The sequence below is a fragment of the Pteropus alecto genome, unplaced genomic scaffold, assembly GCF_000325575.1.
Source record: "Pteropus alecto unplaced genomic scaffold, ASM32557v1 scaffold484, whole genome shotgun sequence".
NCBI classification, from domain to species: Eukaryota; Metazoa; Chordata; class Mammalia; order Chiroptera; family Pteropodidae; genus Pteropus; species Pteropus alecto.
In genome coordinates, this window is record NW_006435778.1 from 687,711 (window position 1) to 702,466 (window position 14,756).

General features: G+C 50.3%; 1 protein-coding gene across 2 annotated transcripts in view; it reads left to right on the plus strand.

Moving 5' to 3' along the window:
* Nucleotides 1–400: 400 nt before the first annotated feature.
* IPO13 (importin 13) overlaps nt 401–14,756 on the plus strand; it is a 19,509-nt gene continuing 5,153 nt past the window's right edge. The window contains exons 1-14 of one of the 2 annotated variants that reach the window (XM_025046441.1): nt 401–1,305; nt 3,015–3,751; nt 8,437–8,577; nt 8,658–8,799; nt 8,899–9,065; nt 9,275–9,395; nt 9,482–9,629; nt 10,047–10,228; nt 10,312–10,338; nt 10,510–10,644; nt 10,817–10,960; nt 11,945–12,025; nt 12,803–12,940; nt 13,132–13,228. In XM_025046441.1, the coding sequence (XP_024902209.1) occupies nt 1,222–1,305; nt 3,015–3,751; nt 8,437–8,577; nt 8,658–8,799; nt 8,899–9,065; nt 9,275–9,395; nt 9,482–9,629; nt 10,047–10,228; nt 10,312–10,338; nt 10,510–10,644; nt 10,817–10,960; nt 11,945–12,025; nt 12,803–12,940; nt 13,132–13,228 (2,344 nt within the window). In that variant the 5' untranslated portion in view covers nt 401–1,221. The remainder of the gene's footprint in view (nt 1,306–3,014; nt 3,752–8,436; nt 8,578–8,657; nt 8,800–8,898; nt 9,066–9,274; nt 9,396–9,481; nt 9,630–10,046; nt 10,229–10,311; nt 10,339–10,509; nt 10,645–10,816; nt 10,961–11,944; nt 12,026–12,802; nt 12,941–13,131; nt 13,229–14,756) is intronic. The other variant, XM_006911399.3, reaches the window with a different exon arrangement.

The following is a 14,756-nucleotide window of genomic DNA, read 5'->3' on the forward strand; positions in this document are numbered from 1 at the left end:
CACCCACACCCACACCCACCCCCACACACACACACCCGCCCACACACACACACACACACCCCCTTATCCTCCAGTCCGGGCTCCCACCTTCCCATCTCCATCCACCCTCCCCTTGAGAGTCACACAGTCTTAGGGAGTAGCTCTACAGCTCTCCCTGCTGGTTTGACTAGGAGTGCCTGTCGGTCCCGGTAAGCCTGGGGCTCGCGGAGCTCTGCGGGTCACCAGCCCACGTGCTCCATGTCTCTGCCGCCAGGTGCCTTCCACCAGCTGGGTTCAATACGAACTACATTTCCCAGGGTGCGGTGCGGCAGGACCTCGACTCGGCGGGGGCCTCGATCGGAGCGCCGCTCCGTCGCCTGCTCGGGAGCGCGCGGGCTGGCGCGAGGATAAGGCCAGAGACCCGGAATGAGTTTCTGCGCAGTTCCGCTGGGCCGTGCCGGGCTGTGCCGGGCCGGGCCGGGCCAGGTCAGGCGAGTGGGAGGGACGGCGCCTGAGTCAGCTGTGCCGGCGACAGGCGCTCTGGGCAGCCCGCACCTCGCGGAGATCCCCTCCCGGTCCCGGCCGGGCCGGCTCTCCTGTCAGTCACTGGGGCGGAGGCAGCGACTGTAGTGGGGCTGGAGCCGGGCGGTGAGAAGAGCACGGGCCAGGCCGAGCGGAGGGAACCTGCCACAGCCCCTCAACATTACGGACTCTTCGCCCCAGACTGTCGAAGCTGCACTCCCGCGCTTCGTTGGATCGCCTCCGTAACCCGCGAAGGGCTCTCTCCCCCGTGACCTCCCACCCCCGTGACCTCCTCATAGGACCCAGGAGCTCACGCAGACGAGGGTGTTGTGGGTACAGGCTATCGCTCCGGTGTCCCCTCAAGGGCCTAGGGCTCGCTTTCCCCCAGAGGCCTCCCTCTCCTATGACTTCTTCCTCACAGACTCTGAGAACAGAGCCGTGAGCTACCACTAGGACCCCCTCCTGAGAACTCACTGAGGGCGCCCTCCTCGGAGTCCTTCTCATTGGGTCTCATCCTAAGAGCACCCCTTTTGGTTTCTGGCACCCCTCACACACCCCCAACCGAGGTGTGGAGGCCTCGGCAGCCATGCCTACCCTGGGTCTCCTGTCATCCCACCACTCCCTGGGTACCCAAGCCGGGGTCTAGCAGGGGGCCAGCAGCCAAGGGGCTGGGGCAGGAAATAGGTCAGGGTCCACCTCCTTGCTGGGGAGGGAGCAAAGATGGAGCGGCGGGAGGAGCAGCCGGGGGCTGCAGGGGCTGGAGCAGCACCAGCCTTGGACTTCACTGTGGAGAACGTGGAGAAGGTATGAGGGCCCTGGGGCGGGCACTCCAGTGACAGAGCAGAAGTTCTGGGGATTTACACTAATGCCGGAGCCTAGGCCTGAGCTGGGTGTCTGCTGGGATGGTGCCTCCAGGACACCTGGCATTTGCTGTCTCTCTGGGCAGACGTGACAGCAATGTTACAGCATTTCAATGGGCTATTTTTGGCTTTTCTTAGGCCTGGGTCCTCTGTAGATAGATACTCTAGGGTCTTGGGATGGTCTCTCCAGAATGCTGATAGCTTAGACCTCCAGCCGGACTGACTATTCTCCAGCTCAATGAGAACTGCATGAGCAGTGCAGTAAGAAACTAGGAACCCAGGAAGACCTGCAGCTCAATCCCCAGGAACCAAACTGATGCTGAACCATCTTGGACTTGTTTTGTTGAGTCAGGGGCTCAGAAAATAATCTGGGACTAAAACAATCTGGGTTATGTTTTCACTCTTCCTTAGAGAAGGGTCCTTCCTTTATTGGATGGAGGCCAGACCAGTCCGAGGCAGAAAGGAGTAGGGCTGGACCCCTTTGTTTTGTACTGAGTCCAAGGGGCCTGGTCCTGCTGGCACCCTCGAGGTTCTTTCCTTCTCACCTGCCCATATAGCTTTCTGCCATGACCCTCCCAGACTCCTGCACTGCCCAGTCCATCTTTTTTGAAAACTGCTTTTCTGGTTCTCTTCTGGATTCTGCCCCTAGAGCCCTGGAATGCAGAAATAGGGGGGATTGAGTTGCCTTGCTGGAAAATAGGGAACGGTTGCAGATATTCATTTGCTATTCATGAGCCATGTTTGCCTTACCACATAGTGAGGATGCATCCCTTCTGCTTCTATTTTCTGCCTGCTTCTGCATCCCTGAGGGGCCAAACAGGGACAGTGGCCATAACTGGCTGTCAGGGGGACAGATAAAGCTAAGCATACTTGGATGGAGACTGCTTAGGGGGTCAGAATCCAGGCTTCACTCTTCCCCCTAGGGCTGGGCAGTGTTGGCATGGTGGTGTACTATTCCATGTGCTACCAGGGAGATAAACCTCTGTTTTCTTAACTGTGTAAAGTCCCAATGGAATTGAGACCCTGAGGATTTGGCTAGTTGAGAGCTCTTGGCTCTCATTTGCCAGGGCCACAAGATTTCTCTGGACCAGCTTTTCAAACCCTCACATGTGCTTTCTGAGGGTGTTCTCACCCTTCTCTCTAGTATGTCTCTGCCATAGGCCTGCCTGGCAAAGTCTTAGTCCTGCTCATATTTCACACTGGCTTTGATGCCAGCATCTGGAGTGACCTAGGGATATCCTGGGGGAAGGTCAGGGTCGCTCAGGCTGTTCTATGCTCTTCTCAGGCTTAGCTTCATCCCTATGGAGCCATTCCTTCCATCTGGGCCTTGCCTTTACCTCAAGTGCCTCCCCCTTTGGCAAGCTCAGCCTCCTTTTTTTTTTTTGCTTTCTTATGGAGGTTCTCGCTGAACCCATAATGTTGTGCTATAAGAAGAGGATATGGTAGAGCATGGGCAAAGTTCAGCTTCTTAAGTTATTGGCAGGACCCCAAGCCCAGGAAACTGTAGAGCCCTGAGCTCTCCCTTCCTGCTCAGCCCCCACTCCTCAGTCAGAAAGACAAAGCAGTCTTGCAGGACCAAATCACGGCCTCTTTTCTGGGCTCTGGCAGGATCCAGAGTGACCAGCACCTGCTCAGTCCTGTGCTGTCCTACAGGCGCTGCACCAGCTCTACTACGACCCCAACATTGAGAACAAGAACCTGGCTCAGAAGTGGCTGATGCAGGCCCAGGTCTCCCCACAGGCTTGGCACTTCAGCTGGCAGCTTCTACAGCCGGACAAGGTGCCTGAGATCCAGTACTTTGGGGCCAGTGCCCTGCACATCAAGATCTCTCGCTACTGGAGTGACATCCCCACTGACCAGTATGAAAGTCTAAAGGCACAGCTCTTCACCCAGATCACCCACTTTGCCAGTGGTTCCAAGATTGTACTGACTCGGCTGTGTGTGGCACTGGCCTCGCTGGCTCTCAGCATGATGCCCGATGCTTGGCCATGTGCTGTGGCAGATATGGTACGGCTCTTCCAGGCTGAGGACTCGCCAGTGGATGGCCAGGGCCGTTGCCTGGCTCTGCTAGAGCTGTTGACAGTGCTGCCTGAGGAATTTCAGACCAGCCGTCTGCCCCAATATCGCAAGGGCCTGGTGCGGGCCAGCCTGGCAGTGGAGTTTGGGGCTGTCTTCCCGTTGCTGGAGCAGCTGCTACAGCAGCCCAGCTCACCCAGCTGTGTACGTCAGAAGGTGCTCAAGTGCTTTTCCAGCTGGGTTCAGCTGGAGGTGCCATTGCAAGATTGTGAAGCGCTCATTCAGGCTGCCTTCGCTGCTCTACAGGACTCGGAGCTCTTCGACAGCAGTGTGGAGGCCATTGTCAATGCCATCTCACAGCCTGATGCCCAGAGGTGAGCTGGTCCCCACCTTCCCAGAGAGGGACAGTTTACTTGGCCAGCCACACATCCATCTATCCATCTGTTCAATAAACACAGTACCAATGTGTGCCTGGTCCTATGCTGGAGATATAGCAAGGAACCAAATAAGACATGGTCCCTGTCCTTATGGTACAGAGAATGAGACAGACATTAAACAACTAACCATCCAATGAATTATTCAATTAAAATATTTGATTCTTCTCTTTCTCTTGGCCAATCAGTCACCAAGTTCTGACTGTTCTGCTCCTGACCATATTGCAAATCTATTTTTTTCCATTTCCATTGCCACCACTCTAGTCCAAGCTGTCATTATCTCTCCCCAGATTACTATAGAGCTTTCTCACCAGTCCCCTGATTTTTATTCTTGTACCCTTCATTGTCTACCCAGCAGCCATAGTGATCTTTTAAAAATGAGTATCTAATCTTTCCTTCCTGCTCAGAATCCTTCAGTAGCTTCTCACTGCACTTAGGATAAAGTTCAGAATCCTTAACATGGTTCACAGAGATGCTGCACAATATGACATCTCCAGGCTCATATGCCATGCTCCCTGCTTTCTTTACTCTCACAGTCTTTTCAGTCCCTTGAACGTCCCATGCTCCTTGCAGGCTCTGAATCATCGCGTATACTTGATGTATCATCTTTTCCTAAGCTTAAACTTTATGTACTCAATGATTTTTAAGACTAAGTTTGATCTCCTCTATTATTTTATCTCAGAGCTTCCAGTGTTTTTCCTTCTTATCTCATAACATGGTTTCATTATATATTAATGTATGTCTCCCCATTAGTCTCTCAGCTCTGTGGGGACAGGCACTCTGTCATTTTATTTTGTCACATTGTGCCTGGCAGCACTTGGTAGCATTCAATATTTGAACAGATGAAAAGTAGGAGTTGCCTGAGTGGTGAGGGGTAGGAACAGAGGGGTGGGAGAGGTTGGGGGAAGAGGGAGCGTCTCAGGCTTCACGAACTACAGCAGGTCCAAAGGCCTGTGATGGACAGTATCGTGGTACATTCAAGGACCGGAAAGAAGGTGAGTGTAGTGAGGTGTTTGTTCAGCAAATGTTTGTTGAGCACCTTTTTGTGTATTGGGCCCTGAGCTGAGCAGTAGAAGCATAGAAGATGAATGGGTTAACTTCTGCAAGTCAGAAGCTTATAACTCAGTAGATACATGAACGGGCAAATACAGTCAGTGTGATGAATACTTTAATGGAGAGAGCAGGGGACTGTAAGAGCCCAGAGTAGGCATTTAACCCAGTCTATGGGTTGTGAAAGGCTTTCCAGGGGAGGTGACAACCAAACTGTGCTTTGAAGGCTGTGTAAAAGTTATTCAGATGGAGGTGATGTATATGGGGAGGATGTCTCAGACAGACGAAGGAGCCTAAGCAAGGGAAGGGTATGAGAGAGCCTGATGAGAACCTGATTAGACAGCAGGGTGACACTGACATTTAAGAGCTAGGGCTTTGGGAAACCGTTGGCAGAGTTGGAGGGGAAAAAAAACACCGAAAGAGATGGCATGGGGGAGCCGTTAATGACTCTAGCCTTGGCTTTAATCACATCCAAGTTTGAATCCCAGATGGTCCACATACTAGATTTGAGACCTTGGGTAAGCCACTTTTAAGCCTCAGTTTCCTCATCAGTAAAATGGGTATGATCATGTCAACCTCACAGAATTTTAATGGGTTAACCCATTTCTTGATTAGAAAGAAAAAGTGCAGCTCGCTGACAGCGTTAATGTTACATAAACACACTCTTTGAAGCTGAAGAAAATCTGACTGGTTTTCAATGTGAAAATATAAAAACTGTTCTTGGAGTTATTTCTAAACAAAACTTATCTCTAATCCTAATGTAACAGAAATGTATACATAAATCGGATTCATGAAATAACTCTAACAACTGTTCAAGAATGATGTTAACATCACGTGTAGGAATTCTACGTTTGCTAGGATTTGACATTTCAGTGATTGAGAATTACTGTATTTTGTAAATGGAAATACACTACTAAAAACAGAATGCTATAAATAGAATGATGTCATTTGTTTCCAGAGACTATGATCTATACTAGAGCGATGTGAAAATAATAATAAAAACGAGTTATTTTGTGGCAAACTTTGGGGGTAAGGTTAGGACTATAATCCGTGAGTTATCTCAAGATAAATGCTGCAGCTGCAAGCGCCACCAGCGAATAGGTGCACAGGGCCTGCTCCTGGTATTCTACAAAGAATACTTTAGTATGAGGATTAAATAAGAGAGGGTCTGTGAAAGGTTTAGTGTGGTTCCTGTGCACTCCAATAAGTGGCAGTTGTAATATTTAGTATCATTATTGCATTAGCTGTTAGTATGATGCCTTTTCCCTGGTTTCCCAGGTTTTCCAACTTAAGGTGGGTACCAAGTCCCAGGTCAAGGCCTTTTGTGGCAGCCTGAAGCTCAAGTGCTGGCTAGACTCGGACAGTTGGTGGCAAAGGGGAATTGGCCAGGGCCAGTGTGTGGGTGATGTGGGGTGTCCTTGGATACACCCAGGTTTACCCGCGGAGCCAGTCTCGAGGGCTTTGGCAGGTAACTGATGCCTCTTCTCCTCTGAACTAATGAGAATGGGTGAGCAAGAAGCCTGTGAGGGAACTCACAGCCTCCTGAGCACCCATTGGCTGCGGCTCCCTTTGTTGCTTAGCAACTCTCCCCATTTTCTCAGCTCTGCTCCTGGAGCTCTAATTGCAGGTCTGAGCTGAGCTCACTGTGAGTGGCAGCCAAGGAGTCCCAGCGGCTCAAGCTGACCAACAGGAATCGGCCCTCTTGAACCCAGTCTCAGCCATAGCCCTAAAAACATCCTCTCTTATCTCCCTTCCCCAAACCTAGTAACTTCTGGGGGCCTCAGGCCTGTTCTATATACTCACAGGTCTCAGGCACAGGTGCCCAGGTGGTAGGAAATCTATGCAAGAGTTTCCCCGTGGGTGGGCTGCACTCAGCCTGGAGCCAAAGCTTTGGCTTGACAAAGTCACCTTCAAAGGTTCTTCACTCCTGGGTCATCCAGCCTCTGCTTTACCCAGGTGTCCTGACATTGGCCCTCCCCTTGGCTAAGCTTGCACTCAAGTTGACCTTTTCTCACTCCTCCACAGCTGTTCCTTCTTGCCTTGGCCGTCTCTCTTTTGAAAAAATTTTTTTTCTGTAATATGTTTTTAATCCTGGAAAAGCTTTTCACTGGGGGCTGGGAGAGGAGAGAAGGTGAATTAAACAATCTCTTGGGGGTTCCCATCAGTTAGGACTTGAGATTTGGGCTGAGATCTTCATAGATACTTTAGAGAAATTCAGGTTGGACCCTGAAAGAGAAGCAGAGCCACAGCACTATAAGGGGCTGTCTCAACCTGGGACCTGTCTCTAAGTTGTTGTATGACCTTGAGTAATACTCTGAACCCTTTGGGCTATGTCGTCCTTGATTTATTTTATTATGAGGCGCAGATGAGACAAATTAAGAACTTTCATTGAGGACCTACTGCATACATGAATTTTGGCAGGTGTGGGGGAGCTTTGACATATACTGGGGATGCTGTGGGGGTAGGGTACTACTTCCTGCCCCCATCTCAGCTACTGGGGAGCTCACGGGTCATGGCCTTGGCCCTGTCCCTGCTCTTTGTGCCAGAGGCTGGCCTGAAGGTGCCCATTGTCTGGTGGTACAGCCTGTGTCAGGGCATGAGACTGAAACTGTCCCAGCTGTCTCCAGGCAGCACCCTCTGGAGTTAGGATTTGGTGGGGGCGGTGAAGTGGAAGGTGGGGATTGATGCTCTTAGGAGCTATTGCTGCCTTCTAAAGTCTTTAACAGGGCTCCTGAGCCTGTGTTAACTTTTCTGTCTCTCATCCTCGTTCAGTCTCCCTAAACACTATCTATTCGTTTTCTAAAGTACCACATACTGGGTAGCTTTAAACAACAGAAATTTATTGCTTCACCATTGTGGAGGCTAGAGGTCTGAAGTCAAGGTGTCGGCTCCCTCTGAAACTTGTAGGAAAATCTTTCCATGCCTCTTCCTAGCTTCTGGTGGTTTGCTGGCAATCTTTGGTGTTCCTTGGCATGCAGCTGTATAACTCTAATCTTTGCCTTTGTCATCACATGTCATTCTCTCTGTAGGTTTTTCTGTCTTCACGTGGATATCTTCTTATAAAGACATCAGTCATATTGTATTAGGGGTCCCCCTACTCTATGACCTGGTCTGCAATAATCCTATTTCCAAGTAAGGTCACATTGTGAGGTAGTAGAGGTTAAGAATCCAATATGTCTTTTTGGGGGAGGACACAATTCAACCCATAACAATCTGCCATCTGACTCCCCCAAATTTATGTCCTTCCCACATGCAAAATACATTTACCTCATTCCAGTCTCCCCAAAAGTCTTAACGCATTCCAGCATCGTCTCTAGGTCCAATTGGAAGAGACACTTCAACCCATAACAGACCTTCTGTTTTCTTTCCAGAGTTCTCCTGGAAGTCTCTGACATAACGTTCTTCCTAGCGTGGTCAGCGTCAAAGCTGCTATGTGGGCTCTGACCTCTTTTTTGCTTTGGATTTGATGCGGGGAGGGGGGCTTTGATGGAAGACAGGGAGAATGTTCCTTTCTTTCAAAGATGGTGAGGGATGGGCAGACAGCTGTGATGGATCTCCTCTTCTTATATCTCCAGGTATGTGAACACACTCCTGAAACTCATCCCGCTGGTACTGGGACTACAGGATCAACTGCGACAGGCAGTACAGAATGGGGACATGGAGACCTCCCATGGCATTTGTCGCATTGCTGTGGCCCTGGGCGAGAACCACTCCCGGTGAGGAGTGGGGCAGCTGGGGGTGGGATAGCAGGGCCCTCTAAGAGGTGGTGTGACCTTACTTTATCTCCTCCCTACAGGGCCCTGCTGGACCAGGTGGAGCACTGGCAGAGCTTCCTGGCCCTTGTCAACATGATCATGTTCTGCACGGGCATCCCTGGCCACTATCCTGTCAATGAGACCACCAGCTCCCTGACCCTCACCTTCTGGTACACGCTACAGGTGTGTTCAAGTGACCTTCAGTAGGATGGGGTCACGATAGAAGAATGGGCTTCTGTGACTGCTGGCGAGGTAGCTAACACTCTTCCCTGGCTCTCTCAGGATGACATTCTGTCCTTTGAGGCAGAGAAGCAGGCTGTGTACCAGCAGGTGTACCGGCCAGTCTACTTTCAGCTGGTGGATGTGCTTCTGCACAAGGCCCAGTTCCCTTCTGATGAGGAATATGGATTCTGGTCCTCAGATGAGAAGGAGCAGTTCCGAATTTACAGGTGATGGTAGCAGGCCAATCCTAGATCTGAATGCAGCCCTGAAATAATGAAGGCAATAAGGGGAGGGGCTCAAGGCTAGGCTTCCTGAATCCTGGGGCTCCTTTTTCTATTCTCTAGGCACTTTTGCAGGGTTGTGAGGGTACCAGGGTGGGCTCCTGGGCTTGAGAGCAGGATCCTGGTAGTGTATAAGGTCTTCATCTGCTTCTTAGGGTGGACATCTCAGACACACTTATGTATGTCTATGAGATGCTGGGGGCCGAGCTGCTCAGCAACCTCTATGACAAACTGGGCCGTTTGCTCACCAGCTCAGAGGAGCCCTACTCCTGGCAGGTACCTTTCAAGCCTGATTCCCTCAGCCCTCCCAGACCTGTCACACCCACCTCCTCAGCCAAGCCAGTGGCATCTTCTTTCCCCAGCACACAGAGGCCCTGCTCTATGGCTTCCAATCCATCGCAGAGACCATCGATGTCAACTATTCTGATGTGGTGCCTGGGCTTATTGGCCTCATCCCACGGATCAGCATCAGCAACGTGCAGCTAGCGGATACTGTCATGTTCACCATTGGTGAGACCTGGCACATACCCATGAGCACATTCCCAGAGCCACAGGCACCAATCCCCAGCCACAGCCAGCCTGCTGGGTGCTATCCAAAATAGGGGAGACACACATGCCTACACGTGCAGTCAGCGTTACAGCCAGCTGGCTGGCTAGGGGTCCCTACTACAGTGTACTGAGCTGCAATTCAGTAAGGCTAGTTAACTGTCAATGGAATAGCAGTGCTTGGCCTCTGCTGAGTAACTCCTTCCTGCTTCTCAGCTGTAAGGATCATGTTTGATAATATGCATGCCTATTTGCCCATTCAGTCTCTGAATGAACAGTGCACTGTACTGGGGCTGCAACTTGACCCTGCCCAGAAGCTCTACCTGCCTTGCAGGGTCATGACCTGCTTCAGATATTACCCCTTCTCTCTTCTTCCACCAGGAGCTCTGTCTGAATGGCTGGCTGACCACCCCGTCATGATCAACAGTGTTCTGCCCCTCGTACTTCACGCTCTAGGCAATCCTGAACTCTCTGTCTCTTCCGTGTCCACCCTCAAAAAGATCTGCCGAGAATGCAAGTATGACCTGCCGCCTTATGCCGCCAACATCGTGGCTGTCTCCCAGGTATGTAGGGGCCCTGGGTGGAGCTGGACCTCAAGGTACACTCTGTGCAACTCTGATACCACATTCTTTCTTTTTATCCCCAGGATGTGCTGATGAAACAGATCCACAAGGTGAGCTCAAAGTTTCTGGGAAGCTCCTTGGGGATATAATAGGAACCCACAGGATTCCTATCTTCTGTCTTGTCCATTATACTGTGTTCTTGGAAGCTTCCCCAGTGAGTTAATTCTTCCCACCCACAACCAGATATGTCCAAGGTTGACCCTCCATGTTCTGTCCCACAGACAAGCCAATGTATGTGGCTGATGCAAGCACTCGGCTTCCTGCTGTCAGCCTTGCAGGTGGAGGAGATCCTTAAGAACCTGCACTCACTCATCTCGCCCTATATCCAGCAGCTGGAGAAGCTGGCAGAAGAGATAGTAAGTGAGGTGGGGTGTGTGTGGCTAGGGAGGAGCAAGGGTGGGACTCTGGAGCTCCCCTTCATGTGGGCTGTGGCTGCTGAGGAGTGGGGCTGGAGCTGGCAGTCAGGGTTGGGGCTGGGGGCCAAGCTGGTGCTGCGAGATCCAGAATTTGGTTCTCTTCTCTCCATAGCCTAATCCCTCCAACAAGCTGGCCATTGTCCACATCTTGGGGCTTCTCTCCAACCTCTTCACCACATTGGACGTCAGTCATCATGAGGATGATCATGAAGGCTCTGAGCTCCGGAAGCTGCCAGTGCCACAGGGACCCAACCCTGTGGGTGATATTGTCATTGCCATTGCCCCTACCCCCCAATCCTGTAGGAATGTCATTGTCACCCTTGATTTTATGGGTAATATTGTTATTGTTCCCCTGGGGCATGATGCATTTGGTCCACACTCTGTGAATGATCTTATCATTGCCCCCCACTCTGTGGGGAGTGATGTCATTGTCTCACCCTATGGATGGTATTGTCTTTGTCCCCAGCCTGACCAGGGTGATGCCATTGTGGTTCCTCCACCCCATGGGGGACACTGACATTATCCTTCAACCGCTAAGTGATGTGATTATGTAGTCTTGAGTGAAAATACTTTGCATACTGTGAAGTTTTGTACAAATATGAGAGACTGCTTTGATCATTGTTCCCAGTACCTCCTTCAGTGTTTCTCCTGGAGAAAAGGAAGCCACAGTATCCTGGCCTCTCTGCTCAACTTCCCACCCCAGTTTCAGTTACCCTTTAGGCTCCAAACCAAACCTCTCCTGCAGAACTCCTTCTCTTTTTATGGTAGTCGTCATCCTGCCTTCCCTCAGCAACCAGGACTTCGGTCTGCTCTCTGCTCCTCCATAAGCTGCCTTTATCTATGCATCCTTTGGGAGATGTCTACCTTAAGCCTATCTGGATGAGATAGCATCTCTGCTTCAGGGGCTAGCCCATAGGCTTTTGGCACTAAGAGTTTTACTAAGCAAAACTGGAGAGGGAGTGATTTTTTTTTTGAAAGTTTCAAAGTTTTAATAATCTTATGAAGCACTCATAATATCCCTGCTTTGCAGTTTGAGGCTTCTGAGAGGATCCCTAGAATTCAGGATATCCTCTCTCACTCATGGGGGTATTCAGCAAACAGTCTTCCCCCAGGGTCCCATGCACTGAGTCCTCCACACACAGTCTGGGGTGATAGGTTTGAACTCCTGGCCTACTTCTTACTAATAGGTCCTTTTCAGGTTAGTGACAGTGGTGGGGATATCTTCTCCCTGTGTCTCTAGGTGGTGGTGGTGCTGCAGCAGGTCTTCCAGCTTATCCAGAAGGTGCTGAGCAAATGGCTGAATGATGCCCAGGTGGTGGAGGTGAGCCCTGACCCTTGCTCTCTGCCTCATGGTGACTTTGCTCAGAGGTGGAGCAAAAGAAAAGTGTTGCTGTCCCACTTAAGCTTGCAGTGGTCTGGAGGAAATAAAGGAGGTGAATCCTGTCCCATAGATACAAGGAATCTTTTAAGAAGACATTCAGAACTTCCCAGTATCACAAGAAGCACTCAACCAAAGGACTGTGATGTTGGGGCTGAGTGACAGTCAGGGATCCACTTTAGCATCAGAGACCTGCCTTTGGTCTTTTCAATTAAGGATTTTGTTGCTGTTGCTGCTCCCTGAGAAGAAATGATGGAGATGTAAGTAGCAAGAGTTGAGTTATAAAGTTCCATCCTGTGCCGCTCTGAGAAGGGCCTTTTTGCCTCCTGCCTTTCAGGGTCAGGGTCAAGTTTGTTTACCTTCCTTGGTTTGCAGAGTCTGGCGAGGCTTATAGGTAAGGGCCCCTTGTTAGGCATCCTCAGTTCTGTTCCAGCTGATTGTGACCCGCTGACCAGGGCCCTTTGCTTTCTTTTTTTCTTTTTTTTCCAATTGAAATATATTTGACATATAGCATTGTGTAAATTTAAGGTATATAACATATTGATTTGATACATTTATGTATTATAATACGGTTGCCATTAGACCTATAGTTAGCACCTCTATCACCTTATAATTTCTTTTTAGTGGTTAGTATAATTAAGATCTAGTTTTTAAGCTAATTTGATGATTATAATACAATATTGTTTTCTATTTCATGGGCCCCTTTGCTTTCTTTCCAAGGCGGTGTGCGCTATCTTTGAGAAGTCTGTTAAGACGCTGCTAGATGACTTTGCCCCCATGGTGCCACAGCTGTGTGAGATGCTGGGTCGGATGTACAGCACCATCCCCCAGGCCTCTGCTCTTGACCTCACTCGGCAGGTGGGCCTTCTGATTGGAACAGCATTGTTGTAGATTTCATCCTACTCAGAGATCTGACCCAGGGATGGGGTAGGTGGGTGGAGGGGGTTGGATGGCTGCCCTGCCAGGGGTCCTCACCTGCATTCCAGGGCTGCTGGCCAGTCTTGGTGAGACAGGGCCACAGCTGACCAGAATTCCCTGCTTTGTTGTAGCTGGTCCACATCTTTGCTCATGAGCCTGCCCACTTTCCCCCAATTGAGGCCCTCTTCCTGCTCGTCACCTCCGTCACACTCACTCTCTTCCAGCAAGGTAGGTCCTGACCAAGGTCTCTGCCGCTGCCGCCGCTGCCACTGCCTCTGCTTCTCCAGTTGGGGAGCCAAAGCTGCCCATTCTATTCTCCTCTGTCCCCTGAGTTGCACATGGAACTTGATGGGAAACTTATGGGAAACTTAAGCACAGCATAATTGTCACCTTACAAATAGTTGACACCTTAGGTTGAAGTGGATAAGAGAGTGAATGATGTCTTCTACTGACCTGCTGGGCTCAGGGCCAGTCTGGATGTTGGGGAAGGTGGGGTCAGAAGCTCTGAGGGACTTGGGGTACCAGGCTGGCTCCTTTTCTTTGGGATATAATGAAAAGTAGAAAGAGCATGGGCTTTGAAGTCAGATACACCTAGATTCTAAGCTCATCACCACCAACTAGTTGTGTGACCTTGGGCAAGTCACTTACCTTTGGGGAGCCTTCGTTTCCATATCTGTGAAATGGAGATTTATTACTTGATAAGATTGTTATAGGCATTAAAGTAACATCTTTTGGACCCCTTGCTTGGGGTTTTTGCACACAAAGTACTCAGTGAGTGCTTGTTCCTTTCCCTGCATCGAGATTTATTCCTTTCCAGGCCAAAAGCTTTTGGCTGCGGTCCTAGCCCCCCATTCACTGTGGCCCTTTGCCTGAAAGAGTTGGGAGCAGGGGGCTGCAGGCTTCTCCTTCTGTCTAACCCAGCCTTCCAACTCAGAAATGAAACAGCACTGCTCTGCCAGCCTCATGAGTCTTGCTTGGATTCGTGGTTGCAGATTTGAGGCTCGCCAGGCATCTCAACTGAGCCAGAGTGCTGTCTGCTTATGTCCTCAGTGTCTGGTCCCATGACGTTGGCCTCTGCTCTGGTGAACTATTGGTAGGTCCAAAGTGGGAAGAAACCTAAGCCAGAAACCCAGGTGTGGTCATCCTTAACTCCATTTCTCTCACTTATTCCTAGTCAGAGACAAGTCCTGGTGGTCCTGGCTACTGATTGTCCACAATCTGCCCACTTCTATCTACCCTCCATAGCCACAGTCTCAGTGTGGGGTGTCTGGATTACCTCAACAACTTTCTAACTGATTTTCCTGACATCAGCCCTTCTTTCCAGTCTATTCTGCACCCTGAAGCTATAATGTTCTTTATAAAACACAAATCTGAACATTTTCCCTCTCTGGCTTAAAACCCTTTCATTGCTCCCCGTTGCCCTCAGGTTATCATCCCACTCCTACCTGCATGATGGAGCTCCTGCATACCTCTCAGTGTCCTCTCCTGCCAGTGACCCCATGACTCTAGCAGTCCAGCCACACCGACTTTTCCATGACCATGTCCCATTTGATCCCTGTGCCTTGCTCCTGTAACTGGAATGCCCTACGCCCTTTACTGGGTAAGCTCACTCCTTCTTGCCTTACCCATGCATCATTCCTCAGAAGCTTCTCTGAGGCAGAATCAAGTACTTCTACCTTTGTGCCCAAACTGCATCATGTACCACTGTTGATACTGCACCAGTTACACTCGAAAATAAGCTTTCATGTCTGTCTCT